The 27,930-nt window shown below is 46.0% G+C and overlaps 1 protein-coding gene across 4 annotated transcripts in view; it reads right to left on the reverse strand.

The window, feature by feature from the left end:
- Positions 1-8,796: 8,796 nt before the first annotated feature.
- MYBPC2 (myosin binding protein C2) overlaps positions 8,797-27,930 on the reverse strand; it is a 90,110-nt gene continuing 70,976 nt past the window's right edge. The window contains exons 25-30 of one of the 4 annotated variants that reach the window (XM_086871606.1): positions 24,195-24,334; positions 20,985-21,144; positions 14,799-14,935; positions 11,623-11,809; positions 9,384-9,409; positions 8,797-8,899 (exon numbers count right to left, since the gene is read on the reverse strand). In XM_086871606.1, coding sequence (XP_086727732.1) covers positions 9,399-9,409; positions 11,623-11,809; positions 14,799-14,935; positions 20,985-21,144; positions 24,195-24,334 — 635 coding nt within the window. In that variant the 3' untranslated portion in view covers positions 8,797-8,899; positions 9,384-9,398. Of the gene's footprint in view, positions 8,900-9,378; positions 9,410-11,622; positions 11,810-12,619; positions 12,869-14,798; positions 14,936-20,984; positions 21,145-24,194; positions 24,335-25,093; positions 25,492-27,930 lie in introns of those variants that run through there. The other 3 variants (XM_086871607.1, XM_086871605.1, XM_086871608.1) reach the window with 3 other exon arrangements.

Below are 27,930 nucleotides of genomic sequence, written 5' to 3' on the forward strand. Positions count from 1 at the left end.
AATTGTGAGGAGAAAAAGCAAAATTGTGAGGGGGAAAAGAGCAAAATTGTGAGGGGACAAAAAGCAGGAATTGTGAGGGGAAAAAGAGTAAATTTGTGAGGGGAAAAAAAGCAGGAATTGTGAGGGGAGAAAGAGCAAAATTGTGAGGGGGAAAAGAGCAAAATTGTGAGGGGAGAAAGAGCAAAATTGTGAGGGGAAAAAGAGCAAAATTGTGAGGGGAGAAAGAGCAAAATTGTGAGGGGGAAAAGAGCAAAATTGTGAGGGGAAAAAAAGCAGGAATTGTGAGGGGAAAAAGAGTAAAATTGTGAGGGGAAAAGAGTAAAATTGTGAGGGGAAAAGAGCAAAATTGTGAGGGGGAAAAGAGCAAAATTGTGAGGGGGAAAAGAGCAAAATTGTGAGGGGAGAAAGAGCAAAATTGTGAGGGGAAAAAGAGTAAAATTGTGAGGGGAGAAAGAGCAAAATTGTGAGGGGGAAAAGAGCAAAATTGTGAGGGGAGAAAGAGCAAAATTGTGAGGGGAAAAAGAGCAAAATTGTGAGGGGAAAAAAAGCAGGAATTGTGAGGGGGAAAAGAGTAAAATTGTGAGGGGGAAAAAAAGCAGGAATTGTGAGGGGAAAAAGAGTAAAATTGTGAGGGGAGAAAGAGCAAAATTGTGAGGGGAAAAAGCAAAATTGTGAGGGGAAAAAGAGCAGGAATTGTGAGGGGAAAAAGAGTAAAATTGTGAGGGGAGAAAGAGCAAAATTGTGAGGGGAAAAAGAGTAAAATTGTGAGGGGAGAAAGAGCAAAATTGTGAGGGGAGAAAGAGCAAAATTGTGAGGGGGAAAAGAGCAAAATTGTGAGGGGAGAAAGAGCAAAATTGTGAGGGGAAAAAGAGCAAAATTGTGAGGGGAGAAAGAGCAAAATTGTGAGGGGAAAAGAGCAAAATTGTGAGGGGAGAAAGAGCAAAATTGTGAGGGGAAAAGAGCAAAATTGTGAGGGGAGAAAGAGCAAAATTGTGAGGGGAAAAAGAGTAAAATTGTGAGGGGAAAAAGAGTAAAATTGTGAGGGGAGAAAGCAAAATTGTGAGGGGAAAAAGAGTAAAATTGTGAGGGGAGAAAGAGCAAAATTGTGAGGGGAAAAAAAGCAGGAATTGTGAGGGGAAAAAGAGTAAAATTGTGAGGGGACAAAAAGCAGGAATTGTGAGGGGAAAAAGAGCAAAATTGTGAGGGGAGAAAGAGCAAAATTGTGAGGGGAAAAAAAGCAGGAATTGTGAGGGGAAAAAGAGCAAAATTGTGAGGGGAAAAAGAGCAAAATTGTGAGGGGAAAAAGAGCAAAATTGTGAGGGGAAAAAGAGCAAAATTGTGAGGGGAGAAAGAGCAAAATTGTGAGGGGAGAAAGAGCAAAATTGTGAGGGGAGAAAGCAAAATTGTGAGGGGAAAAAAAGCAGGAATTGTGAGGGGAGAAAGAGCAAAATTGTGAGGGGAAAAAGAGCAAAATTGTGAGGGGAAAAAGAGCAAAATTGTGAGGGGAGAAAGAGCAAAATTGTGAGGGAAAAAGAGCAAAATTGTGAGGGGAGAAAGAGCAAAATTGTGAGGGGAGAAAAAGCAAAATTGTGAGGGGAAAAAGAGCAAAATTGTGAGGGGAAAATGAGCAAAATTGTGAGGGGAGAAAGAGCAAAATTGTGAGGGGAAAAAAAGCAGGAATTGTGAGGGGAGAAAGAGCAAAATTGTGAGGGGAAAAAGAGCAAAATTGTGAGGGGAAAAAGAGCAAAATTGTGAGGGGAGAAAGAGCAAAATTGTGAGGGGAAAAAGAGTAAAATTGTGAGGGGAAAAAGCAAAATTGTGAGGGGAAAAAGAGCAAAATTGTGAGGGGAAAAAAAGCAGGAATTGTGAGGGGAAAAAGCAAAATTGTGAGGGGAAAAAGAGCAAAATTGTGAGGGGGAAAAGAGCAAAATTGTGAGGGGGGAAAAAAGCAGGAATTGTGAGGGGAAAAAGCAAAATTGTGAGGGGAAAAAGAGCAAAATTGTGAGGGGAAAAAGAGCAAAATTGTGAGGGGAAAAAGAGCAAAATTGTGAGGGGAAAAAGAGCAAAATTGTGAGGGGAAAAAGAGCAAAATTGTGAGGGAAAAAGAGCAAAATTGTGAGGGAAAAAGAGCAAAATTGTGAGGGAAAAAGAGCAAAATTGTGAGGGGAAAAAGAGCAAAATTGTGAGGGGAGAAAGAGCAAAATTGTGAGGGGAAAAAGAGCAAAATTGTGAGGGGAGAAAGAGCAAAATTGTGAGGGGAAAAAAAGCAAAATTGTGAGGGGAGAAAGAGCAAAATTGTGAGGGGAAAAAGAGTAAAATTGTGAGGGGAAAAAGAGTAAAATTGTGAGGGGAGAAAGAGTAAAATTGTGAGGGGAGAAAGAGCAAAATTGTGAGGGGAAAAAAAGCAGGAATTGTGAGGGGAGAAAGAGCGGGAAGCGTGAGGGGAAAAAAATCAGGAATTGTGAGGGGAAAAAGAGCAAAATTGTGAGGGGAAAAAAGCAAAATTGTGAGGGGAGAAAGAGCAAAATTGTGAGGGGAGAAAGAGCAAAATTGTGAGGGGAAAAAAAGCAGGAATTGTGAGGGGAGAAAGAGCAAAATTGTGAGGGGAAAAAGAGCAAAATTGTGAGGGGAAAAAGAGCAAAATTGTGAGGGGAGAAAGAGCAAAATTGTGAGGGAAAAAGAGCAAAATTGTGAGGGGAGAAAGAGCAAAATTGTGAGGGGAGAAAAAGCAAAATTGTGAGGGGAAAAAGAGCAAAATTGTGAGGGGAAAATGAGCAAAATTGTGAGGGGAGAAAGAGCAAAATTGTGAGGGGAAAAAAAGCAGGAATTGTGAGGGGAGAAAGAGCAAAATTGTGAGGGGAAAAAGAGCAAAATTGTGAGGGGAAAAAGAGCAAAATTGTGAGGGGAGAAAGAGCAAAATTGTGAGGGGAAAAAGAGTAAAATTGTGAGGGGAAAAAGCAAAATTGTGAGGGGAAAAAGAGCAAAATTGTGAGGGGAAAAAAAGCAGGAATTGTGAGGGGAAAAAGCAAAATTGTGAGGGGAAAAAGAGCAAAATTGTGAGGGGGAAAAGAGCAAAATTGTGAGGGGGGAAAAAAGCAGGAATTGTGAGGGGAAAAAGCAAAATTGTGAGGGGAAAAAGAGCAAAATTGTGAGGGGAAAAAGAGCAAAATTGTGAGGGGAAAAAGAGCAAAATTGTGAGGGGAAAAAGAGCAAAATTGTGAGGGGAAAAAGAGCAAAATTGTGAGGGAAAAAGAGCAAAATTGTGAGGGAAAAAGAGCAAAATTGTGAGGGAAAAAGAGCAAAATTGTGAGGGGAAAAAGAGCAAAATTGTGAGGGGAGAAAGAGCAAAATTGTGAGGGGAAAAAGAGCAAAATTGTGAGGGGAGAAAGAGCAAAATTGTGAGGGGAAAAAAAGCAAAATTGTGAGGGGAGAAAGAGCAAAATTGTGAGGGGAAAAAGAGTAAAATTGTGAGGGGAAAAAGAGTAAAATTGTGAGGGGAGAAAGAGTAAAATTGTGAGGGGAGAAAGAGCAAAATTGTGAGGGGAAAAAAAGCAGGAATTGTGAGGGGAGAAAGAGCGGGAAGCGTGAGGGGAAAAAAATCAGGAATTGTGAGGGGAAAAAGAGCAAAATTGTGAGGGGAAAAAAGCAAAATTGTGAGGGGAGAAAGAGCAAAATTGTGAGGGGAGAAAGAGCAAAATTGTGAGGGGAAAAAAAGCAGGAATTGTGAGGGGAGAAAGAGCAAAATTGTGAGGGAAAAAGAGCAAAATTGTGAGGGGAAAAAGAGCAAAATTGTGAGGGGAGAAAGAGCAAAATTGTGAGGGGAAAAAGAGCAAAATTGTGAGGGGAGAAAGAGTAAAATTGTGAGGGGGAAAAGAGCAAAATTGTGAGGGGAAAAAGAGCAAAATTGTGAGGGGAAAAAGAGCAAAATTGTGAGGGGAAAAAGAGCAAAATTGTGAGGGGAGAAAGAGCAAAATTGTGAGGGGAAAAAGAGCAAAATTGTGAGGGGAGAAAGAGCAAAATTGTGAGGGGAAAAGAGCAAAATTGTGAGGGGAGAAAGAGCAGGAATTGTGAGGGGAAAAAGAGTAAAATTGTGAGGGGAGAAAGAGCAAAATTGTGAGGGGAAAAAAAGCAGGAATTGTGAGGGGAAAAAGAGTAAAATTGTGAGGGGAAAAAGAGCAAAATTGTGAGGGGAGAAAGAGCAAAATTGTGAGGGGGAAAAGAGCAAAATTGTGAGGGGAGAAAGAGCAAAATTGTGAGGGGAGAAAGCAAAATTGTGAGGGGAAAAAAAGCAGGAATTGTGAGGGGAAAAAGAGTAAAATTGTGAGGGGAAAAAGAGCAAAATTGTGAGGGGAAAAGAGCAAAATTGTGAGGGGGAAAAGAGCAAAATTGTGAGGGGGAAAAGAGCAAAATTGTGAGGGGAAAAAGAGCAAAATTGTGAGGGGAAAAAAAGCAGGAATTGTGAGGGGAAAAAGAGCAAAATTGTGAGGGGAAAAAGAGCAAAATTGTGAGGGGAAAAGAGCAAAATTGTGAGGGGACAAAAAGCAGGAATTGTGAGGGGAAAAAGAGCGGGAATCGTGAGGGGAAAAAAATCAGGAATTGTGAGGGGAAAAAGAGCAAAATTGTGAGGGGAAAAAAGCAAAATTGTGAGGGGAGAAAGAGCAAAATTGTGAGGGGAGAAAGAGCAAAATTGTGAGGGGAAAAAAAGCAGGAATTGTGAGGGGAGAAAGAGCAAAATTGTGAGGGAAAAAGAGCAAAATTGTGAGGGGAAAAAGAGCAAAATTGTGAGGGGAGAAAGAGCAAAATTGTGAGGGGAAAAAGAGCAAAATTGTGAGGGGAGAAAGAGTAAAATTGTGAGGGGGAAAAGAGCAAAATTGTGAGGGGAAAAAGAGCAAAATTGTGAGGGGAAAAAGAGCAAAATTGTGAGGGGAAAAAGAGCAAAATTGTGAGGGGAGAAAGAGCAAAATTGTGAGGGGAAAAAGAGCAAAATTGTGAGGGGAGAAAGAGCAAAATTGTGAGGGGAAAAGAGCAAAATTGTGAGGGGAGAAAGAGCAGGAATTGTGAGGGGAAAAAGAGTAAAATTGTGAGGGGAGAAAGAGCAAAATTGTGAGGGGAAAAAAAGCAGGAATTGTGAGGGGAAAAAGAGTAAAATTGTGAGGGGAAAAAGAGCAAAATTGTGAGGGGAGAAAGAGCAAAATTGTGAGGGGGAAAAGAGCAAAATTGTGAGGGGAGAAAGAGCAAAATTGTGAGGGGAGAAAGCAAAATTGTGAGGGGAAAAAAAGCAGGAATTGTGAGGGGAAAAAGAGTAAAATTGTGAGGGGAAAAAGAGCAAAATTGTGAGGGGAAAAGAGCAAAATTGTGAGGGGGAAAAGAGCAAAATTGTGAGGGGGAAAAGAGCAAAATTGTGAGGGGAAAAAGAGCAAAATTGTGAGGGGAAAAAAAGCAGGAATTGTGAGGGGAAAAAGAGCAAAATTGTGAGGGGAAAAAGAGCAAAATTGTGAGGGGAAAAGAGCAAAATTGTGAGGGGACAAAAAGCAGGAATTGTGAGGGGAAAAAGAGCGGGAAGCGTGAGGGGAAAAAAATCAGGAATTGTGAGGGGAAAAAGAGCAAAATTGTGAGGGGAAAAAGAGTAAAATTGTGAGGGGAAAAAGAGTAAAATTGTGAGGGGAGAAAGCAAAATTGTGAGGGGAAAAAGAGTAAAATTGTGAGGGGAGAAAGAGCAAAATTGTGAGGGGAAAAAAAGCAGGAATTGTGAGGGGAAAAAGAGTAAAATTGTGAGGGGAAAAAGAGCAAAATTGTGAGGGGAAAAAGAGCAGGAATTGTGAGGGGAAAAAGAGTAAAATTGTGAGGGGGAAAAGAGCAAAATTGTGAGGGGAGAAAGAGCAAAATTGTGAGGGGAAAAAAAAGCAGGAATTGTGAGGGGAAAAAGAGTAAAACTGTGAGGGGAAAAAGAGCAAAATTGTGAGGGGAAAAGAGCAAAATTGTGAGGGGAGAAAGAGTAAAATTGTGAGGGGAAAAAGAGTAAAATTGTGAGGGGAAAAAGAGCAAAATTGTGAGGGGAGAAAGAGCAAAATTGTGAGGGGAAAAGAGCAAAATTGTGAGGGGAAAAAGCAAAATTGTGAGGGGAGAAAGAGCAAAATTGTGAGGGGAGAAAGAGCAAAATTGTGAGGGGAAAAAAAGCAGGAATTGTGAGGGGAAAAAGAGTAAAATTGTGAGGGGAAAAAGAGCAAAATTGTGAGGGGAAAAAGAGCAAAATTGTGAGGGGGAAAAGAGCAAAATTGTGAGGGGAGAAAGAGCAAAATTGTGAGGGGAAAAAAAGCAGGAATTGTGAGGGGAAAAAGAGTAAAATTGTGAGGGGAGAAAGAGCAAAATTGTGAGGGGAGAAAGAGCAAAATTGTGAGGGGAAAAAGAGCAAAATTGTGAGGGGAAAAAGAGCAAAATTGTGAGGGGAGAAAGAGCAAAATTGTGAGGGGAAAAAGAGCAAAATTGTGAGGGGAAAAAGAGCAAAATTGTGAGGGGAAAAAGAGCAAAATTGTGAGGGGAAAAAGAGCAAAATTGTGAGGGGAGAAAGAGCAAAATTGTGAGGGGAAAAGAGCAAAATTGTGAGGGGAAAAAGCAAAATTGTGAGGGGAGAAAGAGCAAAATTGTGAGGGGAGAAAGAGCAAAATTGTGAGGGGAAAAAAAGCAGGAATTGTGAGGGGAAAAAGAGCAAAATTGTGAGGGGGAAAAGAGCAAAATTGTGAGGGGAAAAAGAGCAAAATTGTGAGGGGGAAAAGAGCAAAATTGTGAGGGGAAAAAGAGCAAAATTGTGAGGGGAGAAAGAGCAAAATTGTGAGGGGAGAAAGAGCAAAATTGTGAGGGGAAAAAGAGCAAAATTGTGAGGGGAGAAAGAGCAGGAATTGTGAGGGGAAAAAGAGCAAAATTGTGAGGGGAGAAAGAGCAAAATTGTGAGGGGGAAAAAAGCAAAATTGTGAGGGGAAAAGAGCAAAATTGTGAGGGGAAAAAGCAAAATTGTGAGGGGAAAAAGAGCAAAATTGTGAGGGGAAAAGAGCAAAATTGTGAGGGGACAAAAAGCAGGAATTGTGAGGGGAGAAAGAGCAAAATTGTGAGGGGAAAAAGAGCAAAATTGTGAGGGGAAAAAGAGCAAAATTGTGAGGGGAGAAAGAGCAAAATTGTGAGGGGAAAAAAAGCAGGAATTGTGAGGGGAAAAAGAGTAAAATTGTGAGGGGAGAAAGAGCAAAATTGTGAGGGGAAAAAGAGCAAAATTGTGAGGGGAAAAAAAGCAGGAATTGTGAGGGGGAAAAGAGCAAAATTGTGAGGGGAGAAAGAGCAAAATTGTGAGGGGAAAAAGAGCAAAATTGTGAGGGGAGAAAGAGCAAAATTGTGAGGGGAAAAAGAGCAGGAATTGTGAGGGGAAAAAGCAAAATTGTGAGGGAAGAAAGAGCAAAATTGTGAGGGGGAAAAAAGTAAAATTGTGAGGGGAGAAAGAGTAAAATTGTGAGGGGAAAAAAAGCAGGAATTGTGAGGGGGAAAAGAGCGGGAAGCGTGAGGGGAAAAAAATCAGGAATTGTGAGGGGAAAAAGAGCAAAATTGTGAGGGGAAAAAGAGTAAAATTGTGAGGGGAGAAAGCAAAATTGTGAGGGGAAAAAGAGTAAAATTGTGAGGGGAGAAAGCAAAATTGTGAGGGGAAAAAGAGCAAAATTGTGAGGGGAAAAAGCAAAATTGTGAGGGGAGAAAGAGCAAAATTGTGAGGGGAAAAAAAGCAGGAATTGTGAGGGGGAAAAGAGCAAAATTGTGAGGGGAAAAAAAGCAGGAATTGTGAGGGGAAAAAGAGCAAAATTGTGAGGGGAAAAAGAGCAAAATTGTGAGGGGAAAAAGCAAAATTGTGAGGGGAGAAAGAGCAAAATTGTGAGGGGAAAAAAAGCAGGAATTGTGAGGGGAAAAAGAGTAAAATTGTGAGGGGAAAAGAGTAAAATTGTGAGGGGAAAAGAGCAAAATTGTGAGGGGGAAAAGAGCAAAATTGTGAGGGGGAAAAGAGCAAAATTGTGAGGGGAGAAAGAGCAAAATTGTGAGGGGAAAAAGAGTAAAATTGTGAGGGGAGAAAGAGCAAAATTGTGAGGGGGAAAAGAGCAAAATTGTGAGGGGAGAAAGAGCAAAATTGTGAGGGGAAAAAGAGCAAAATTGTGAGGGGAAAAAAAGCAGGAATTGTGAGGGGGAAAAGAGTAAAATTGTGAGGGGGAAAAAAAGCAGGAATTGTGAGGGGAAAAAGAGTAAAATTGTGAGGGGAGAAAGAGCAAAATTGTGAGGGGAGAAAGAGCAAAATTGTGAGGGGAAAAAGCAAAATTGTGAGGGGAAAAAGAGCAGGAATTGTGAGGGGAAAAAGAGTAAAATTGTGAGGGGAGAAAGAGCAAAATTGTGAGGGGAAAAAGAGTAAAATTGTGAGGGGAGAAAGAGCAAAATTGTGAGGGGAGAAAGAGCAAAATTGTGAGGGGAGAAAGAGCAAAATTGTGAGGGGAAAAAGAGCAAAATTGTGAGGGGGAAAAGAGCAAAATTGTGAGGGGAGAAAGAGCAAAATTGTGAGGGGAAAAAGGGCGGGAAGCGTGAGGGGACAAAAAGGGCGGGAAGCGTGAGGGGACAAAAAGGGCGGGAAGCGTGAGGGGAGAAAAGAGCAAGAACTACGAGTGGAAAAAGAGCCAAGAAACACGGAAGGAACAGGGAAGAAAACAAGCGGTAAAAAGGTAGGAGATGCCCTCCTCAATTCCTCGGGTGCCCCCTCCCCAAAATGAGTTGCAGACTCTGTGGGATTGCTCAGATAATTTATTTTTCTGGGGGTTCCAGGGGTACTGGGCGGCCTCTTTTTCCTCGCCATCACGGGTTTCTGGCTGTGCAGGATTGTGCTGGCCTGGTGCAGGTGGCAAAGGTGGGAAAAAACCCCAAAAATAACGGGGAACCCCTCAAAAGCGACCTCCCCCCAGTAATTAAACACCCTCCCATTAAATACCCCCTAATTAAAGATCTCCTGATTCAAACTCCCGGATTCAAGACCCCAAGGTCAGCAGTTAACTCCCTCAATTAAAGATTCCCCCCCCACCCTACAAAATTAACGCCTCTAATTAGACCCCAAATTTAACATCTCCACTTAACCCACCCCAATCAAACCCATCAATTAAAACTCTTTAATTAAAACCCTCAGTTAAAACACAGCTAAACCCAAGTAAAGGCCTATTTAACCCCTCAATTAAACCCCCCCCAATTAATCCAGCCAATCAAACCCCCCCCAACTAGAAATACCCCAATTAAACTTCCCAATCAAGCCCCCTAATTAAAACCACTCTGATTAATAATTAATAATTAATATTTCCCCCTTAATTAAATGCCCACCTCACCATTCTGTGTTGCCATCACTGGGGCACTGTGGAGAGAGAATTAATTGAGGGGGGGGCTTGAGATCCTCAAACTTCCCCAAAGTTTTCCAAAACTCCCCCAAAGTGACACAAAACTGCCCCAAACTCCCTCAAACCACCACAAAACTGCCCCAAATTCCCCCAAAACTGCCCCAAACTCCCCCAAAACTGCCTCAAACTCCCCCCAAACTACCCCAAACTGCCCCAAAATTGTCCCAAAGTTTCTCAAAATTTCCTCAAACTGCCCCAAACTCTCCCAAAGGTTCTCAAAACTGCCCCAAACTGCCCCAAAATGACCCCAAATTGGCTCAAAGTTTCCCAAAACTGCCCCAAAATCCCCCAAAACTGCCCCAAAATGACCCCAAATTGACTCAAACCCCCACAAACTTTCCCCAAACTGCCCCAAACTCCCTCAAAGTTTCCCCAAACTCCCCCAAAACTGCCCCAAATTGTCCCAAACTCCCCCAAAACTTTCCCAAAATGACCCGAAATTGACTCAAACCCCCCCAAACTCCCCCAAATTAACTCAAAGTTTCCCAAAATGACCCGAAATTGACTCAAACCCCCCCAAAACTCCCTCAAAACTCCCCCAAAACTGCCCCAAATTGACTGAAACCCCCCCAAAACTGCCCCAAACTCCCCCAAAACTCCCCCAAATTGACTCAAACCCCCTCAAACTTTCCCAAAACTGCCCCAAATTGTCCCAAACTGCCCCAAAGCTGCCCCAAAACTGCCCCCAATTGACTCAAAGTTGCCCAAAACTGCCCGAAACTCCCCCAAAACTGCCACAAAACTGCCACAAACTCCCCCAAATTCTCTGAAACTCCCCCAAAACTGCCCCAAAACTGCCCCAAATTGACTCAAAGTTCCCCAAAATGACCCCAAATTGACTCAAACCCCCCCAAATTGACTCAAAGCCTCCCAAACTCCCCCAAAACTGCCCAAAACTGCCCCAAAACACCCTCAGAACTCCTCCAAACTGCCCCAAAACTTCCCCAAATTGACTCAAACCCCCCCAAACCCCCCTAAACTCCCCCGGGCGGTGTTGGGGTCCCCCCGCACGGCCCCAAAACTGTCCCAAATTGACTCAAAGCCCCCCAAACTACCCCAAAACTGCCCAAAACTGCCCCAAAACACCCTCAGAACTCCCCCAAATTGCCCCAAACTCCCCGAAAACTGCCCCAAAACTGCCCCAAATTGACTCAAAGTTTCCCAAAATGACCCCAAATTGACTCAAACTTCCCCAAACTCCCCCGAACTCCCCCAAACTCCCCCAAAACTGCCCCAAAATGACCCCAAATTGACTCAACCCCCCCCAAAACTGCCCCAAAGTTTCCCCAAACTCCCCCAAAACTGCCCCAAAACTGCCCCAAAACTCCCCCAAATTGACTCAAACCCCCCCAAACTCCCCCAAATTGACTCAAACCCCCCCAAACTCCCCCAAATTGCCCCAAACTCCCCCAAAACTGCCCCAAAACTGCCCCAAATTGACTCAAAGCCCCCAAACTCCCTCAAAACTGCCCCAAATTGACTGAAACCCCCCCAAACTGCCCCAAATTGCCTGAAACCCCCCCAGTTTCCCCCCGGGCGGTGTTGGGGTCCCCCCTCACCGCCCCCAAATGACCCCAAATTGACTCAAACCCCCCCAAACTCCCCAAAACTGCCCCAAATTGACTCCAAGTTTCCCAAAACTCCCCCAAAGTGTCCCCAAACCCCCCCAAACTCCCCCCAAACTCCCCCCAAACTGCCCCAAACTCCCCCAAAACTGCCCCAAATTGACTCAAAGTTTCCCAAAACTCCCCCAAATTGACTCAAACCCCCCCAAACTTTCCCAAAACTGCCCCAAATTGTCCCAAACTGCCCCAAAGCTGCCCCAAAACTGCCCCAAATTGACTCAAAGTTGCCCAAAATGACCCCAAATTGACTCAAACCCCCCCAAACTCCCCCAAATTGACTCAAAGTTTCCCAAAACTGCCTGAAACTCCCCCAAAACTGCCCCAAAACACCCTCAGAACTCCCCCAAACTCCCCGAAAACTGCCCCAAATTGACTCAAAGTTTCCCAAAACTGCCCCAAATTGACTAAAACCCCCCAAAACTGCTCCAAAACTGCCCCAAACTCCCCGAAAACTGCCCCAAATTGACTCAAAGTTTCCCAAAACTGCCCCAAATTGCCTGAAACCCCCCCAGTTCCCCCCGGGGAGTGTTGGGGTCCCCCCTCACCGCGGATCTCCAGGCGACACTCGGTCAGGGCCTCGCCCAGCTCGTTGACGGCGCGGCAGGCGTAGGTGCCGCCGTCGAAGGGCCCCGGCTTGCGGATCAGGAGGGTCAGCACCCCCTGGCTGTGCCGGGCCAGGAACTTGGGGTCCTCCCCGATGGCCACCTGGTTCTTCAGCCACACCACTTTGGGCTGGGAGACGAGGGGTTAAATGTGGACAGGTGAGTGCTGCTCAAGATCGCTCAAAAAACACACAAAAACACACCAAAAACACACTAAAACACACAAAAACACACCAAAATCACCCAAAATCACCCCAAAACACCCCAAAACACACTAAAACACTGAAAAATCACCCCAAAACACACCAAAAACACCCAAAAACCAACCAAAACACCCCAAAATCACCCAAAAATCAACCAAAACACCCCAAAATCACCCCAAAACACTGAAAAATCACCCCAAAACACACCAAAAACACCCAAAAACCAACCAAAACACCCCAAAATCACCCAAAAATCAACCAAAACATCCCAAAATCACCCCAAAACACCCCAAAATCATCCAAAAATCAACCAAAACACACCAAAATCACCCAAAATCACCCCAAAATCACCCAAAAATCAACCAAAATCACCCCAAAACACACTAAAACACCCCAAAATCACCCCAAAACACACCAAAATCACCCCAAAATCAAGCAAAATCACCCCAAAAACACTTAAAAACCAACAAAAAATCACCCCAAAACACCCCAAAATCACCCAAAAACACACTAGAAACCAACCAAAACACACCAAAATCACCCAAAAATCAACCAAAATCACCCCAAAACACACCAAAATCACCCCAAAACATCCCAAAACACACCAAAAACACACAAAAACACTTAAAAACCACCCAAAACCCAACCAAAAACACCCCAAAACCAAAAAAAAACCCCAAAAACACCCTGAAAACACCCCAAAAACACTCAAAAAACACCCAAAACACCCCAAAAAACACCTAAAAAACCAACTAAAGCACCCTAAAAACATCCAAAAACCAACCAAAAAACACCCGAAACACCCCAAAACCGACCAAAACACCCCAAAAAGCAGCCAGAACACCCCAAAAATTACCCCAAAAACACTTAAAAACCACCCAAAAACACCCAAAACACCCCAAAAACACCCAAAAACCACCCCAAAATCCCTTCCCGGGGTTCTCAGCTGGAGCCCAGCCCTGGTTCTTCAGCCGCACCACTTTGGGCTGGGAGACGAGGGGTTAAACCTGGACAGGTGAGTGTTGCTCAAAATCGCTCAAAAACACACCAAAAACACACAAAAACACACTAAAATCAACGAAAACACCCCAAAATCACCCCAAAATCACGCCAAAACAGCCAAAAATCACCCAAAACACACTAAAACACCCCAAAATCACCCCAAAAGAGCCAAAAATCAACCAAAAACACACCAAAATCACCCAAAAACCAACCAAAACACACCAAAACACCCCAAAATCACCCAAAAATCAACCAAAAATCAACCAAAAACACCCCAAAAACACCCCAAAATCACCCCAAAACACACAAAAACACACTAAAATCACCCAAAAACCAACCAAAACACACCAAAACACCCAAAAATCAACCAAAAATCAACCAAAACATCCCAAAATCACCCCAAAACACCCCAAAATCACCCAAAAATCAACCAAAACACCCCAAAACACACTAAAACACCCCAAAACACACCAAAACACACCAAAATCACCCAAAATACACCAAAAATCAACCAAAACCACCCCAAAATCACCCAAAAACACACCAAAAACACACAAAAACACACCAAAATCACCCAAAAATCAACCAAAATCACCCCAAAATACCCCAAAATCACCCAAAAATCAACCAAAACATCCCAAAATCACCCCAAAACACCCCAAAATCATCCAAAAATCAACCAAAACACACCAAAATCACCCAAAATACACCAAAAATCAACCAAAACACCCCAAAATCACCCAAAAACACCCCAAAATCATCCAAAAATCAACCAAAACACACCAAAATCACCCCAAAAACACCCCAAAAACCAACTAAAGCACCCTAAAAACACCCTGAAAACACCCCAAAACCAAACACCCCAAAAACTCCCACACCTGGGGTTCTGTGTTATTGGGACACCCCAAAATCCCTCCAGGACCCCAAATCCCCTCCAGGACCCCCCCAAATCCCCCCAAATCTCCCCCAAATCTCCCCCAAATCCCCCCCAGGACCCCAAATCCCCTCCAGGACCCCCCCAAATCTTCCCCCAGGACCCCAAATCTCCCCCAAATCCCCCCCAGGACCCCCAAATCTCCCCCCCAGGACCCCCCCAAATCCCCCCCAGGACCCCAAATCTCCCCCAAATCCCCCCCAGGACCCCAAATCTTCCCCCAGGACGCCCCTAAGAGCCCCCCAGGACCCCGTTTTTTGGGGTGTTCATGCCCTAGGACCCCCCCAGGACCCCCCCAGGACCCCCCCAGGACCCCCAAATCTCCCCCAAATCCCCCCCCAGGACCCCCCAGGACCCCGTTTTTTGGGGTGTTCATGCCCACGGGGTCCCCCAGGACCTCCCAGGACCCCAAATCTCCCCCCTGGACCCCCCCAGGACCCCCAAATCTCCCCCAGGACCCCCAAATCTCCCCCCAAAAACCCCCCCAGGACCCCCAAATCCCCCCCAAATCTCCCCCAGAACCCCCAAATCTCCCCCAAAGACCCCCCCAGGACCCCCCAGGACCCCAAACCTCCCCCAAACCTCCCCCAAATCTCCCCCAAATCTGCCCTCAGGACCCCGTTTTTTGGGGTGTTCATGCCCTAGGACCCCCCCAGGACCCCAAATCTCCCCCCAGGACCCCAAATCCCCCCCCAGAAACCCCAAATCCCCCCCTAGGACCCCCCAGGACCCCGTTTTTTGGGGTGTTCATGCCCTAGGACCCCCCCAGGACCCCCCCAGGACCCCCCCAGGACCCCAAATATCCCCCAAATCCCCCCCCAGGACTCCCCCAGGACCCCCCAGGACCCTGTTTTTTGGGGTGTTCATGCCCTAGGACCCCCCAGGACCCCCCAGGACCCCGTTTTTTGGGGTGTTCATGCCCTAGGACCCCCCAGGACCCCGTTTTTTGGGGTGTTCATGCCCAGGGGGTCCCCCCAGACCTTGGGGTGTCCCCTGACGGCGCAGTTGAGGGCGGTGGAGTAGCCGGCCACGGCGCTGCGATCCACCAGCGGCGTCAGGAACTGCGGCGCCGAGCGCAGATCCCGCTCCTGGAACTGGGGGGGCTTCAAACGCAGCTCTGGGGGTGGGGGGGGTCCCCAAAAACAGGCAGGGACACCCCAAAAAAAAAAAATTAAAAAAAAAAATTAGTTTGGGTTGAAATTTGGGGGTTTTTTGGGGTTTTTTTGGGGTTTTTTCGGGGTCACGGGGCTGGCCCAATTCCCTTTGATCTCACCCAAAAAACGCCTCAAAAACGCCTCAAAAGACCCAAAAAATCAGCCCAAAATCACCTCAAATCCCCTCAAAACACCCCAAATCCCCCAAAAACACCCCAAAAAACACCCAAAAAACACCCAAAAAACACCCAAAAAATACCCAAAAAACACCCCAAAAATATCCAAAAAACACCCAAAAACCACCCAAAAAATCCTCAAAAAATCCTCAAGAAACACCCCAAAAACACCCAAAAAATCCTTAAAAAACACCCCAAAAATACCCCAAAAAACACCCAAAAATACCCAAAAAATACCAAAAAAACACCCCAAAAATACTTAAAAAACTCCCAAAAAATCCTCAAAAAATACCCAAAAAATACCCAAAAACCACCCCAAAAATCCTCAAAAAATACCGAAAAAACACCCAAAAAACACCCAAAAAACACCCAAAAAGCACCCAAAAAATATCCAAAAAACACCGAAAAACCCCCCAAACCCCCCCGATGGGCTGTACCGGCTTTGGGGATGACGGCGGTGTTGCAGGACAGCCCCAAAACCCCCAAACACCCCCAAAACCATCTCAAAAAACACCCAAAAAATACCCAAAAATACCCAAAAATCCTCAAAAAACACCAAAAAAATACCCCAAAAAACACCCAAAAAAATACCCAAAGAACACCCCAAATTACCCCAAAAACACCCAAAAAACACCCAAAAAACACAAAAAAAACACCCAAAAAATACTTAAACACCCAAAAAACACCAAAAAAATACCCCAAAAAAATACCAAAAAAATCCTCAAAAAAACCCGAAAAAACACCCAAAAAACACCCCAAAAAATCCCAAAAAAATCCTCAAAAAACACCCAAAAAACACCCAAAAAATACCATAAAATAACGAAAAAATACCCAAAAAACACCCAAAAAATCCTCAAAAAATGCCGAAAAAACACCCAAAAAACACCCCAAAAATACCGGAAAAACACTCAAAAAACACCCAAAAAATACCCAAAAAATACCCAAAAATACACAAAAATACCAAAAAAATACCAAAAAAACACCCCAAAAATACTTAAAAAATACCCAAAAAATCCTCAAAAAATCCTCAAAAAATACCGAAAAAATACCCCAAAAATACCCAAAAAACACCCAAAAAAACCCCAAAAAATACCCAAAAAACACCAAAAAAATACCCAAAAAAACACCCAAAAAATACTTTAAAAACACCCAAAAAATCCTCTAAAAACACCCAGAAAACACTCAAAAAACACCCAAAAAATACCAAAAAACCACCCAAAAAACACCCAAAACCACCCAAAAATCCCCCAAACCCCCCCAGATGGGCTGTACCGGCTTTGGGGATGACGGCGGTGTTGCAGGACAGCCCCAAAACACCCAAACACCCCAAAAATACACCAAAACCATCTCAAAAAACACCCAAAAAATACCCAAAAAACACCCAAAAAACACCCAAAAAATACCCAAAAAACACACAAAAACACCCAAAAAGTACCCAAAAAATCCTCAAAAAATATCGAAAAAATACCCAAAAAAACACCCAAAAGATCCTTCAAAAACACCCAAAAAACACCAAAAAATACCCAAAAAATACCCAAAAAACACCCAAAAAATCCTCAAAAAATACCCAAAAAACACCCAAAAGATCCTAAAAAAACACCCAAAAAACACCAAAAAAATACCCAAAAAATACCCAAAAAACACCCAAAAAACACCCAAAAATATCAAAAAAATACCAAAAAAACACCCAAAAAACACCCGAAAAACCCCCAAAAACCCCCGAAAAACACCCAAAAAACACCCAAAAAACACCAAAAAAACACCAAAAAAACACCCAAAAAACACCCAAAAAATACCCAAAAAATCCTCAAAAAATACCCAAAAAATACCCAAAAGATCCTAAAAAAACACCCAAAAAACACCAAAAAACACCCAAAAAATCCTCAAAAAACACCAAAAAAATACCCAAAAAACACCCAAAAAACACCCAAAAAATCCTCAAAAAATACCCAAAAAACACCCAAAAAACACCCAAAAATATCAAAAAAATACCAAAAAAACACCCAAAAAAAACTTTAAAAACACCCAAAAAATCCTGAAAAAACACCCAAAAAATCCTCAAAAAATCCTCAAAAAACACCAAAAAAACACATAAAAAACACCCAAAAAATACCCAAAAAACACCCAAAAACCCCCCAAACCCCCCAGATGGGCTGTACCGGCTTTGGGGATGACGGCGGTGTTGCAGGACAGCCCCAAAACACCCAAATACCCCAAAAAACACCCCAAAATCACCCAAAACCCCCCAAACCATCTCAAAAAACACCCAAGAAACACCAAAAAATACCCAAAAAACACCCAAAAAATCCTCAAAAAACACACAAAAAACATCAAAAAAATACCCCAAAAATACCAAAAAAATCCTCAAAAAATACCGAAAAAATACCCAAAAATACCCAAAAAACACCCAAAAAATCCTCAAAAAACCCCCCAAAAACACCCAAAAGATCCTAAAAAAACACCCAAAAAACACGCAAAAAATACCCAAAATACCCAAAAAACACCAAAAAAATACCCCAAAAATACCCAAAAAATCCTCAAAAAACACCCAAAAAACACCCAAAAAGCACCCAAAAAACACCCAAAAATACCCCAAAAATGCCCAAAAAACCCCCTGAAAAATACCCAAAAAACACCCGAAAAACACCAAAAAAATACCCCAAAAACACCCAAAAATACCAAAAAAATACCAAAAAACCACACCAAAAATACTTAAAAAACACCCCAAAAATACCCCAAAAATACCCCAAAATACCCCAAAATACCCAAAAAACCCCAAAAATACCCAAAAAATACCAAAAAAAACCCCAAAAATACTTTAAAAATACCCCAAAAATCCTCAAAAAATACCCAAAAAACACCCAAAAAACACCCAAAAAACCCCCCCAAAACACCCTAAACCCGTTGAAATGGGCTGTACCGGCTTTGGGGATGACGGCGGTGTTGCAGGACAGCCCCAAAACACCCAAATACCCCAAAAAACACCCCAAAATCACCCAAAACCCCCCAAACCATCTCAAAAAACACGCAAAAAATACCCAAAAAACACCCAAAAAATCCTCAAAAAACACACAAAAAACATCAAAAAAATACCCCAAAAATACCAAAAAAATCCTCAAAAAATACTCAAAAAACACCCAAAAAACACCCAAAAAATACCATAAAATAACGAAAAAATACCCAAAAAACACCAAAAAAATCCTCAAAAAACACCCAAAAAATACCGGAAAAACACCCAAAAAACACCCAAAAAACACCCAAAAAATACCGGAAAAACACCCAAAAAACACCCAAAAAATACCCAAAAAACACACAAAAACACCCAAAAAGTACCCAAAAAATCCTCAAAAAATACCGAAAAAATACCCAAAAATACCCAAAAAAACACCCAAAAAATCCTCAAAAAACACCAAAAAAACACCCAAAAAATACCCAAAAAACACACAAAAAACACCCAAAAAACACCAAAAAATCCTCAAAAAACACCCAAAAAACACCCAAAAAATACCCAAAAAACACCCAAAAAACACCCAAAAAACACCAAAAAAACACCCAAAAATACCCAAAAAACACCCAAAAAACACCCAAAAAATCCTCAAAAAACCCCCAAAAACCACCCAAAAACCCCCCAAACCCCCCCCGATGGGCTGTACCGGCTTTGGGGATGACGGCGGTGTTGCAGGACAGCCCCAAAACACCCAAACACCCCCAAAACCACCTCAAAAAACACCCAAGAAACACCAAAAAATACCCAAAATACCCAAAAAATACCCAAAGAAACACCCAAAAAACACCAAAAAATCCTCAAAAAATACCGAAAAAACACCAAAAAAATACCCAAAAAACACCAAAAAACTCCCAAAAAACACCCAAAAAATCCCCAAAAAACACCCAAAAAATACCAAAAAAACACCCCAAAAATACTTAAAAAATACCCAAAAAATCCTCAAAAAATACCGAAAAAACACCCTAAAAACACCCAAAAAATACCCTAAAAACACCAAAAAACCACCCAAAAAACACCAAAAAAATCCTCAAAAAACACCCAAAAAACACCCAAAAAACACCAAAAAAATACCAAAAAAATACCAAAACCCCTGAAACCCCCCCAGAACACCCAAAGCGCGTTGAAATGGGCTGTACCGGCTTTGGGGATGACGGCGGTGTTGCAGGACAGCCCCAAAACACCCAAATACCCCAAAAAACACCCCAAAATCACCCAAAACCCCCCAAACCATCTCAAAAAACACCCAAAAAATACCCAAAAAACACCCAAAAAAGACCCAAAAAACACCCAAAAAATCCTCAAAAAACACCCAAAAAATACCCAAAAAACACCCAAAAAATCCTCAAAAAATACCCTAAAAACACCCAAAAAACACCCAAAAAATCCTCAAAAAACACCCAAAAAACACCAAAAAAATACCCCAAAAATACAAAAAAAATCCTCAAAAAATACCCAAAAAACACCCAAAAAACACCCAAAAAATACCATAAAATAACGAAAAAATACCCAAAAAACACCAAAAAAATCCTCAAAAAACACCCAAAAAATACCGGAAAAACACCCAAAAAACACCCAAAAAATACCCCAAAATACACAAAAATACCAAAAAAATACCAAAAAAACACCCCAAAAATACTTTAAAAATACCCAAAAAATCCTCAAAAAATACCAAAAAAATACCCCAAAAATACCCAAAAAACACCCAAAAAACACCAAAAAACTCCCAAAAAACACCCAAAAAATCCCCAAAAAACACCCAAAAAATACCAAAAAAACACCCCAAAAATACTTAAAAAATACCCAAAAAATCCTCAAAAAATACCGAAAAAATACCCAAAAAACACCCAAAAAATACCCAAAAAACACCCAAAGATTACCCAAAAAACACCCTAAAAACACCCAAAAAACACCCAAAAACCACCCAAAAAACACCCAAAAATACACAAAAAATCCTCAAAAAACACCCAAAAAACACCCAAAAATATCAAAAAAATCCTCAAAAAACACCCAAAAAAACCCCAAAAAACACCCAAAAAACACCCAAAAAACACCCAAAAAATACCCAAAAAATCCTCAAAAAACACCCTAAAAACACCCAAAAAACACCAAAACCACCCCCAAACCCCCCCAAACCCCCCCGATGGGCTGTACCGGCTTTGGGGATGACGGCGGTGTTGCAGGACAGCCCCAAAACACCCAAACCCCCCCAAAATCACCCAAAACCATCTCAAAAAACACCCAAAAAACACCAAAAAATACCCAAAAAATACCCAAAAAATACCCAAAAAAACACCCAAAAACCACCAAAAAATCCCGAAAAAACACCCAAAAATATCCAAAAAACACCAAAAAAACACCCAAAAATCACCCAAAAAATACACAAAAATACACAAAATTACCAAAAAAAACCAAAAAAACACCCCAAAAATACTTTAAAAATACCCAAAAAATCCTCAAAAAACTCCCAAAAAACACCCAAAAAATCCCCAAAAAACACCCAAAAAACACCCAAAAAACACCCAAAAATACACAAAAAATCCTCAAAAAATATCGAAAAAATACCCAAAAAACACCCGAAAAATCCTCAAAAAATACCCAAAAAACACCCAAAAGATCCTAAAAAAACACCCAAAAACCACCCAAAAAACACCCAAAAAATCCTCAAAAAATACCCAAAAAACACCCAAAAATATCAAAAAAATACCAAAAAAACACCCAAAAAATACTTTAAAAACACCCAAAAAATCCTCCAAAAATACCGAAAAAATACCCAAAAAACACCAAAAAAACACCCAAAAAACACCCAGAAACCCCCCCGATGGGCTGTACCGGCTTTGGGGATGACGGCGGTGTTGCAGGACAGCCCCGGTGTCTCGCTCAGCCCGCACAGGTTCTCGCTGAACACCTTGAACAGGTACTCGTTACCCATCACCAGCTCCGACACCGTGCAGCGCAGCGGCCGGTTGTGCTCGTACACCGTGAACCACTCCTGCCGACCAGAGAGGGGTTTGGGGGGGTCTGGGGGTCTTTTGGGGGGTCCTGAGGGGGTTTTGGGGGGTCCTGGGGGCGGTTTGGGGGTTGTTGGAGGGTCCTGAGGGGTTTTGGGGGGTCCTGAGGGGTTTTGGGGGGTCCTGAGGGGGTTTGGGGGTCTTTTGGGGGGTCCTGAGGGGGTTTTGGGGGGTCCTGAGGGGGTTTTGGGGGGTCCTGAGGGGGTTTTGGGGGTCCTCAAGGGGTTTTGGGGGTCCTGAGGGGGTCTTGAGGGGGTTTTGGGGGGTCCTGAGGGGGTTTTGGGGGGTCCTGAGGGGGTTTTGGGGGGCCCTCAGTGGCTTTTGGGGGGTCCTGAGGGGGTTTTGGGGGGTCCTGAGGGGGTTTGGGGGGTCCTCAAGAGGTTTTGGGGGGTCCTCAAGGGGTTTTGGGGGGTCCTGAGGGGGTTTTGGGGGGTCCTCAGGGGGTTTTGGGGGGTCCTCAAGAGGTTTTGGGGGGTCCTGAGGGGTTTTGGGGGATCCTGAGGTGGGTTTGGGGGGTCCTGAGGGGGTTTTTGGGGGGTCCTCAGGGGGTTTGGGGGGTCACGGCGCAGCGCAGCGGCCGGTTGTGCTCGTACACCGTGAACCACTCCTGGAGATGGGGGTTTGGGGGTCTTTTGGGGGGTCCTGAGGGGGTCTTGAGGGGTTTTTGGGGGGTCCTCAAGGGGTTTTGAGCGTCCTGAGGGGGTTTGGGGGATCCTGAGGGGGGTTTGGGGGGTCCTCAGGGGTTTTTTGGGGGTCCTGAGGGGGATTTGGGGGGTCCTGAGGGGTTTTTGGGGGGTCCTGAGGGGGTTTGGGGGGCTTTTGGGGGGTCCTGAGGGGGTTTTGGGGTGTCCTGAGGGGGTTTGGGGGGTCCTGAGGGGGTCTTGAGGGGTTTTTGGGGTGTCCTGAGGGGGTTTGGGGGGTCCTGAGGGGGTCCTGAGGGGTTTTTGGGGGGTCCTGAGGGGGTTTGGGGGGTCCTGAGGGGGTCCTGAGGGGTTTTTGGGGGGTCCTGAGGGGGTCTTGAGGGGGTTTTGGGGGGTCCTGAGGGGGGTTTGGGGGGTCCTGAGGGGGTTGGGGGGGTCACGGTGCAGCGCAGCGGCCGGTTGTGCTCGTACACCGTGAACCACTCCTGCCGACCAGACAGGGGTGTTGGGGGGCTTTGGGGGTCTTTTGGGGGGTCCTGGGGGCGGTTTGGGGGTTGTTGGAGGGTCCTGAGGGGTTTTTGGGGGGTCCTCAAGGGGTTTTGGGGGGTCCTGAGGGGGTTTTGGGGGGGTCCTGAGGGGGTTTTTGGGGGGTCCTGAGGGGGTTTGGGGGGTCACGGTGCAGCGCAGCGGCCGGTTGTGCTCGTACACCGTGAACCACTCCTGCCGACCAGAGAGGGGTGTTGGGGGGGTCTGGGGGTCTTTTGGGGGGTCCTGAGGGGGTCCTGAGGGGTTTTGGGGGGTCCCCAAGGGGTTTTTGGGGGGTCCTCAGGGGTTTTTGGGGGGTCCTGAGGGGGTTTGGGGGTCCTGAGGGGTTTTGGGGGGTCCTCAAGGGGTTTTGGGGGATCCTGAGGGGGGTTTGGGGTGTCCTCAGGGGGTTTTGGGGGGTCTTTAGGGGGTCCTGAGAGGTTTCTGGGGTGTCCTGAGGGGTTTTTGGGGGGTCCTCAAGAGGTTTTGGGGGGTCCTGAGGGGGTTTGGGGGGTCCTGAGGGGGTCTTGAGGGGGTTTTGGGGGGTCCTGAGGGGGTTTGGGGTGTCCTCAAGGGGTTTTTGGGGTGTCCTGAGGGGGTCCTGAGAGGTTTCTGGGGTGTCCTGAGGGGTTTTTGGGGGGTCCTGAGGGGGTTTTGGGGGGTCTTTAGGGGGTCCTGAGAGGTTTCTGGGGTGTCCTGAGGGGTTTTGGGGGGTCCTGAGGGGGTTTTAGGGGGGTCTGGGTATTTTTTTGGGGTGTCCTGAGGGGGTTTTGGGGGGTCCTCAGGGGGTTTGGGGGGTCACGGCGCAGCGCAGTGGCCGGTTGTGCTCGTACACCGTGAACCACTCCTGGAGATGGGGGTTTGGGGGTCTTTTGGGGGTCCTCAAGGGGTTTGGGGGTCGTTTGGGGGGTCCTGAGGGGGTTTTGAGCGTCCTGAGGGGGTTTGGGGGGTCCTGAGGGGTTTTTGGGGGGTCCTCAAGAGGTTTTGGGGGGTCCTGAGGGGGTTTTTGGGGGGTCCTGAGGGGGTTTGGGGGGTCACGGTGCAGCGCAGCGGCCGGTTGTGCTCGTACACCGTGAACCACTCCTGGGCACGGGAGAGGGGTGTTGGGGGGCTTTGGGGGGCTTTTGGGGGGTCCTGAGGGGGTCTTGAGGGGTTTTTGGGGGGTCCTCAAGGGGTTTTTGGGGGGTCCTCAAGGGGTTTTGAGCGTCCTGAGGGGGGTTTGGGGGGTCCTCAGGGGTTTTTTGGGGGTCCTGAGGGGGATTTGGGGGTCCTGAGGGGGTCTTGAGGGGGTTTTGGGGGTCCTGAGGGGGTTTTGGGGGGCCCTCAGTGGCTTTTGGGGGGTCCTGAGGGGGTTTTGGGGGGTCCTGAGGGGGTCTTGAGGGGGTTTTGGGGGGTCCTCAGGGGGTCTGGGGGTCTTTTGGGGGGTCCTGAGGGGGTTTGGGGGGTCCTCAGGGGTTTTTGGGGGGATCCTGAGGGGGGTTTGGGGGGTCCTGAGGGGGTTTGGGGGTCCTGAGGGGGTTTGGGGGTCCTGAGGGGGTTTGGGGGGTCCTCAGGGGTTTTTGGGGGGTCCTGAGGGGGTTTTGGGGTGTCCTGAGGGGTTTTTTGGGGTTTTGGGGGTCTCCCGGGGTGTTTTTGGGGTCCTCGAGGTGTTTTTGGGGTTTTCTGGGTTGTTTTTGGGGGTCCCTGAGGGGTTTTTTGGGGTTTTGGGGCTCTCCCGAGGTGTTTTTGGGGTCCCCGGGGTGTTTTTGGGTGTTTTTGGGGTCCCCAGGGTGTTTTGGGGTCCCCGAGGTGTTTTTGGGGTCCCCGGGGTGTTTTTGGGTGTTTTTGGGGTCCCCTGAGGTGATTTCGGGGTCCCAGCCCCTCACCATGGTTCTCTTGTCAGCCTTCATGACGGTGTAGCCGGTGATCTCGGCGTTGCCGTCGTCCTCGGGGGGCTCCCACTCCAGGAGGGCATTGAACCCCCAAACCTCCTTCACCTGCACCTTCCGGGGGGGCCCCGGGCGCTCTGGGGGACCCCAAAAACTCAGCAAAAACTGACCCAAAACTGACCCAAAATTAACCCCAAAAACTGACCCAAAACTGCCCAAATTAACCCCAAAAACTGACCCCAAAGTGACCCCAAACCTCCTTCACCTGCACCTTCCGGGGGGGCCCCGGGCGCTCTGGGGGACCCCAAAAACTCAGCAAAAACTGACCCAAAACTGGATAAAATAACCCCAAAAACTCAGCAAAAACTGACCCAAAACTGGCCAAAATAACCCCAAAAAACTCAGCAAAAACTGACCCAAAACTGGCCAAAATAACCCCAAAAACTCAGCAAAAACTGACCCAAAACTGCCCCAAAAAATGACCCCAAACTGACCCAAAATAACCCCAAAAACTCAGCAAGAACTGACCCAAAACTGGCCAAAAACTGACCCAAAACTGACCCAAAACTGGCCAAAATAACCCCAAAAACTCAGCAAAAACTGACCCAAAACTGACCAAAATAACCCCAAAAAATGACCCAAAATAACCCCAAAACCTGACCCCAAACTGACCCCAAACTGGCCCAAAACTGGCCAAAATAACCCCAAAAAACTCAGCAAAAACTGACCCAAAACTGACCCAAAACTGACCAAATTAACCCCAAAAACTGACCCAAAACTGACCCAAACTGACCCAAAACTGACCCAAAACTGACCCAAAACTGGCCAAATTAACCCCAAAAACTCAGCAAAAACTGACCCAAAACTGACCCAAAAACTGACCCAAAACTGCCCAAAATAACCCCAAAAACTCAGCAAAAACTGACCCAAAACTGACCCAAAAACTGACCCAAAACTGCCCAAAATAACCCCAAAAACTCAGCAAAAACTGACCCAAAACTGACCCAAAACTGACCCAAAACTGGCCAAAAAAATTGACCCAAAACTGGCCAAAATAACCCCAAAAAATCAGCAAAAACTGACCCAAAACTGGCCAAAGTAACCCCAAAAACTGACCCAAAACTGACCCAAAACTGACCCAAAACTGACCCAAAACTGACCCAAAACTGACCCAAAACTGACCCAAAAACTGACCCAAAAACTGACCCAAAACTGGCCAAAATAACCCCAAAAACTGACCCAAAGTGACCCCAAACCTCCTTCACCTGCACCTTCCGGGGGGGCCCCGGGCGCTCTGGGGGACCCCAAAAAACTCAGCAAAAACTGACCCAAAACTGCCCAAAATAACCCCAAAAACTCAGCAAAAACTGACCCAAAACTGGCCAAAATAACCCCAAAAAACTCAGCAAAAACTGACCCAAAACTGGCCAAAATAACCCCAAAAAACTCAGCAAAAACTGACCCAAAACTGGCCAAAATAACCCCAAAAAATGACCCAAAACTGTCCAAAATAACCCCAAAAACTGACCCAAAACTGACCCAAAACTGCCCAAAATAACCCCAAAAACTGACCCAAAACTGACCCAAAACTGACCCAAAACTGACCCAAAACTGGATAAAATAACCCCAAAAACTGACCCAAAAACTGACCCAAAACTGACCCAGAACTGACCCAAAACTGACCCAAAACTGGCCAAATTAACCCAAAAAAACTGACCCAAAACGGCCCCAAAAACTGACCGAAAACTGACCCAAAACGGCCCAAAATAACCCCAAAAACTGACCCAAAACTGACCCAAACTGACCCAAAAACTGACCCAAAACTGGCCAAAAAACTGACCCAAAACTGGCCAAAATAACCCCAAAAACTGACCCAAAACTGACCCAAAAAATGACCCAAAACTGGATAAAATAACCCCAAAAACTGACCCAAAACTGACCCAAAACTGCCCAAAACTGACCCAAAACTGGATAAAATAACCCCAAAAAACTCAGCAAAAACTGACCCAAAACTGCCCAAATTAACCCCAAAAACTGACCCAAAACTGCCCAAATTAACCCCAAAAACTGACCCAAAACTGACCCAAAACTGCCCAAAACTGACCAAATTAACCCCAAAAACTGACCCAAAACTGACCCAAAATAACCCCAAAAACTGACCAGTGCTCCCAGTAACCAATCCCAGTGCTCCCAGTAACCAATCCCAGTGCTCCCAGTAACCAATCCCAGTGCTCCCAGTAACCAATCCCAGTCCCTCCCAGTGCTCCCAGTAACCAATCCCAGTCCATCCCAGTCCCTCCCAGTGCTCCCAGTAACCAATCCCAGTGCTCCCAGTAACCAATCCCAGTGCTCCCAGTGCTCCCAGTAACCAATCCCAGTGCTCCCAGTGCTCCCAGTAACCAATCCCAGTGCTCCCAGTAACCAATCCCAGTGCTCCCAGTGCTCCCAGTAACCAATCCCAGTGCTCCCAGTAACCAATCCCAGTGCTCCCAGTGCTCCCAGTAACCAATCCCAGTGCTCCCAGTGCTCCCAGTAACCAATCCCAGTGCTCCCAGTAACCAATCCCAGTGCTCCCAGTGCTCCCAGTAACCAATCCCAGTGCTCCCAGTGCTCCCAGTAACCAATCCCAGTCCATCCCAGTCCCTCTCAATCCCATCCCAGTCCATCCCAGTCCATCCCAGTCCATCCCAGTCCCTCCCAGTCCATCCCAGTCCATCCCAGTCCCTCCCAGTCCATCCCAGTCCATCCCAGTTCAATCCCAGTTCAATCCCAGTTCAATCCCAGTCCATCCCAGTCCCTCCCAGTTTATCCCAGTTACCAACGACGCGCAGTCTGATCTCGGCCGTGTCCTCCATGCCCTCGATGCGCACGCTCAGCCCAGTGCTCCCAGTGCTCCCAGTAACCCATCCCAGTGCTCCCAGTGCTCCCAGTAACCAATCCCAGTGCTCCCAGTAACCAACCCCAGTGCTCCCAGTAACCAATCCCAGTGCTCCCAGTAACCCATCCCAGTGCTCCCAGTGCTCCCAGTAACCAATCCCAGTGCTCCCAGTAACCAATCCCAGTGCTCCCAGTGCTCCCAGTGCTCCCAGTAACCAATCCCAGTGCTCCCAGTGCTCCCAGTGCTCCCAGTAACCATTCCCAGTCCATCCCAGTTCCCATCCCAGTCCATCCCAGTCCATCCCAGTTTATCCCAGTTACCAACGACGCGCAGTCTGATCTCGGCCGTGTCCTCCATGCCCTCGATGCGCACGCTCAGCCCAGTGCTCCCAGTGCTCCCAGTAACCAATCCCAGTGCTCCCAGTAACCAATCCCAGTGCTCCCAGTGCTCCCAGTGCTCCCAGTAACCAATCCCAGTGCTCCCAGTGCTCCCAGTAACCAATCCCAGTGCTCCCAGTGCTCCCAGTAACCAATCCCAGTGCTCCCAGTAACCCATCCCAGTGCTCCCAGTGCTCCCAGTAACCAATCCCAGTGCTCCCAGTGCTCCCAGTAACCAATCCCAGTGCTCCCAGTAACCAATCCCAGTGCTCCCAGTGCTCCCAGTAACCAATCCCAGTGCTCCCAGTAACCAATCCCAGTGCTCCCAGTGCTCCCAGTAACCCATCCCAGTCCCATCCCAGTCCCTCCCAGTCCATCCCAGTCCCTCTCAATCCCATCCCAGTCCCTCCCAGTCCCTCCCAGTCCATCCCAGTCCATCCCAGTTCAATCCCAGTCCATCCCAGTCCATCCCAGTTCA

Source organism: Cyanistes caeruleus, chromosome 36, assembly GCF_971803275.1.
Source record: "Cyanistes caeruleus chromosome 36, bCyaCae1.hap1.1, whole genome shotgun sequence".
Taxonomy (NCBI): Eukaryota; Metazoa; Chordata; class Aves; order Passeriformes; family Paridae; genus Cyanistes; species Cyanistes caeruleus.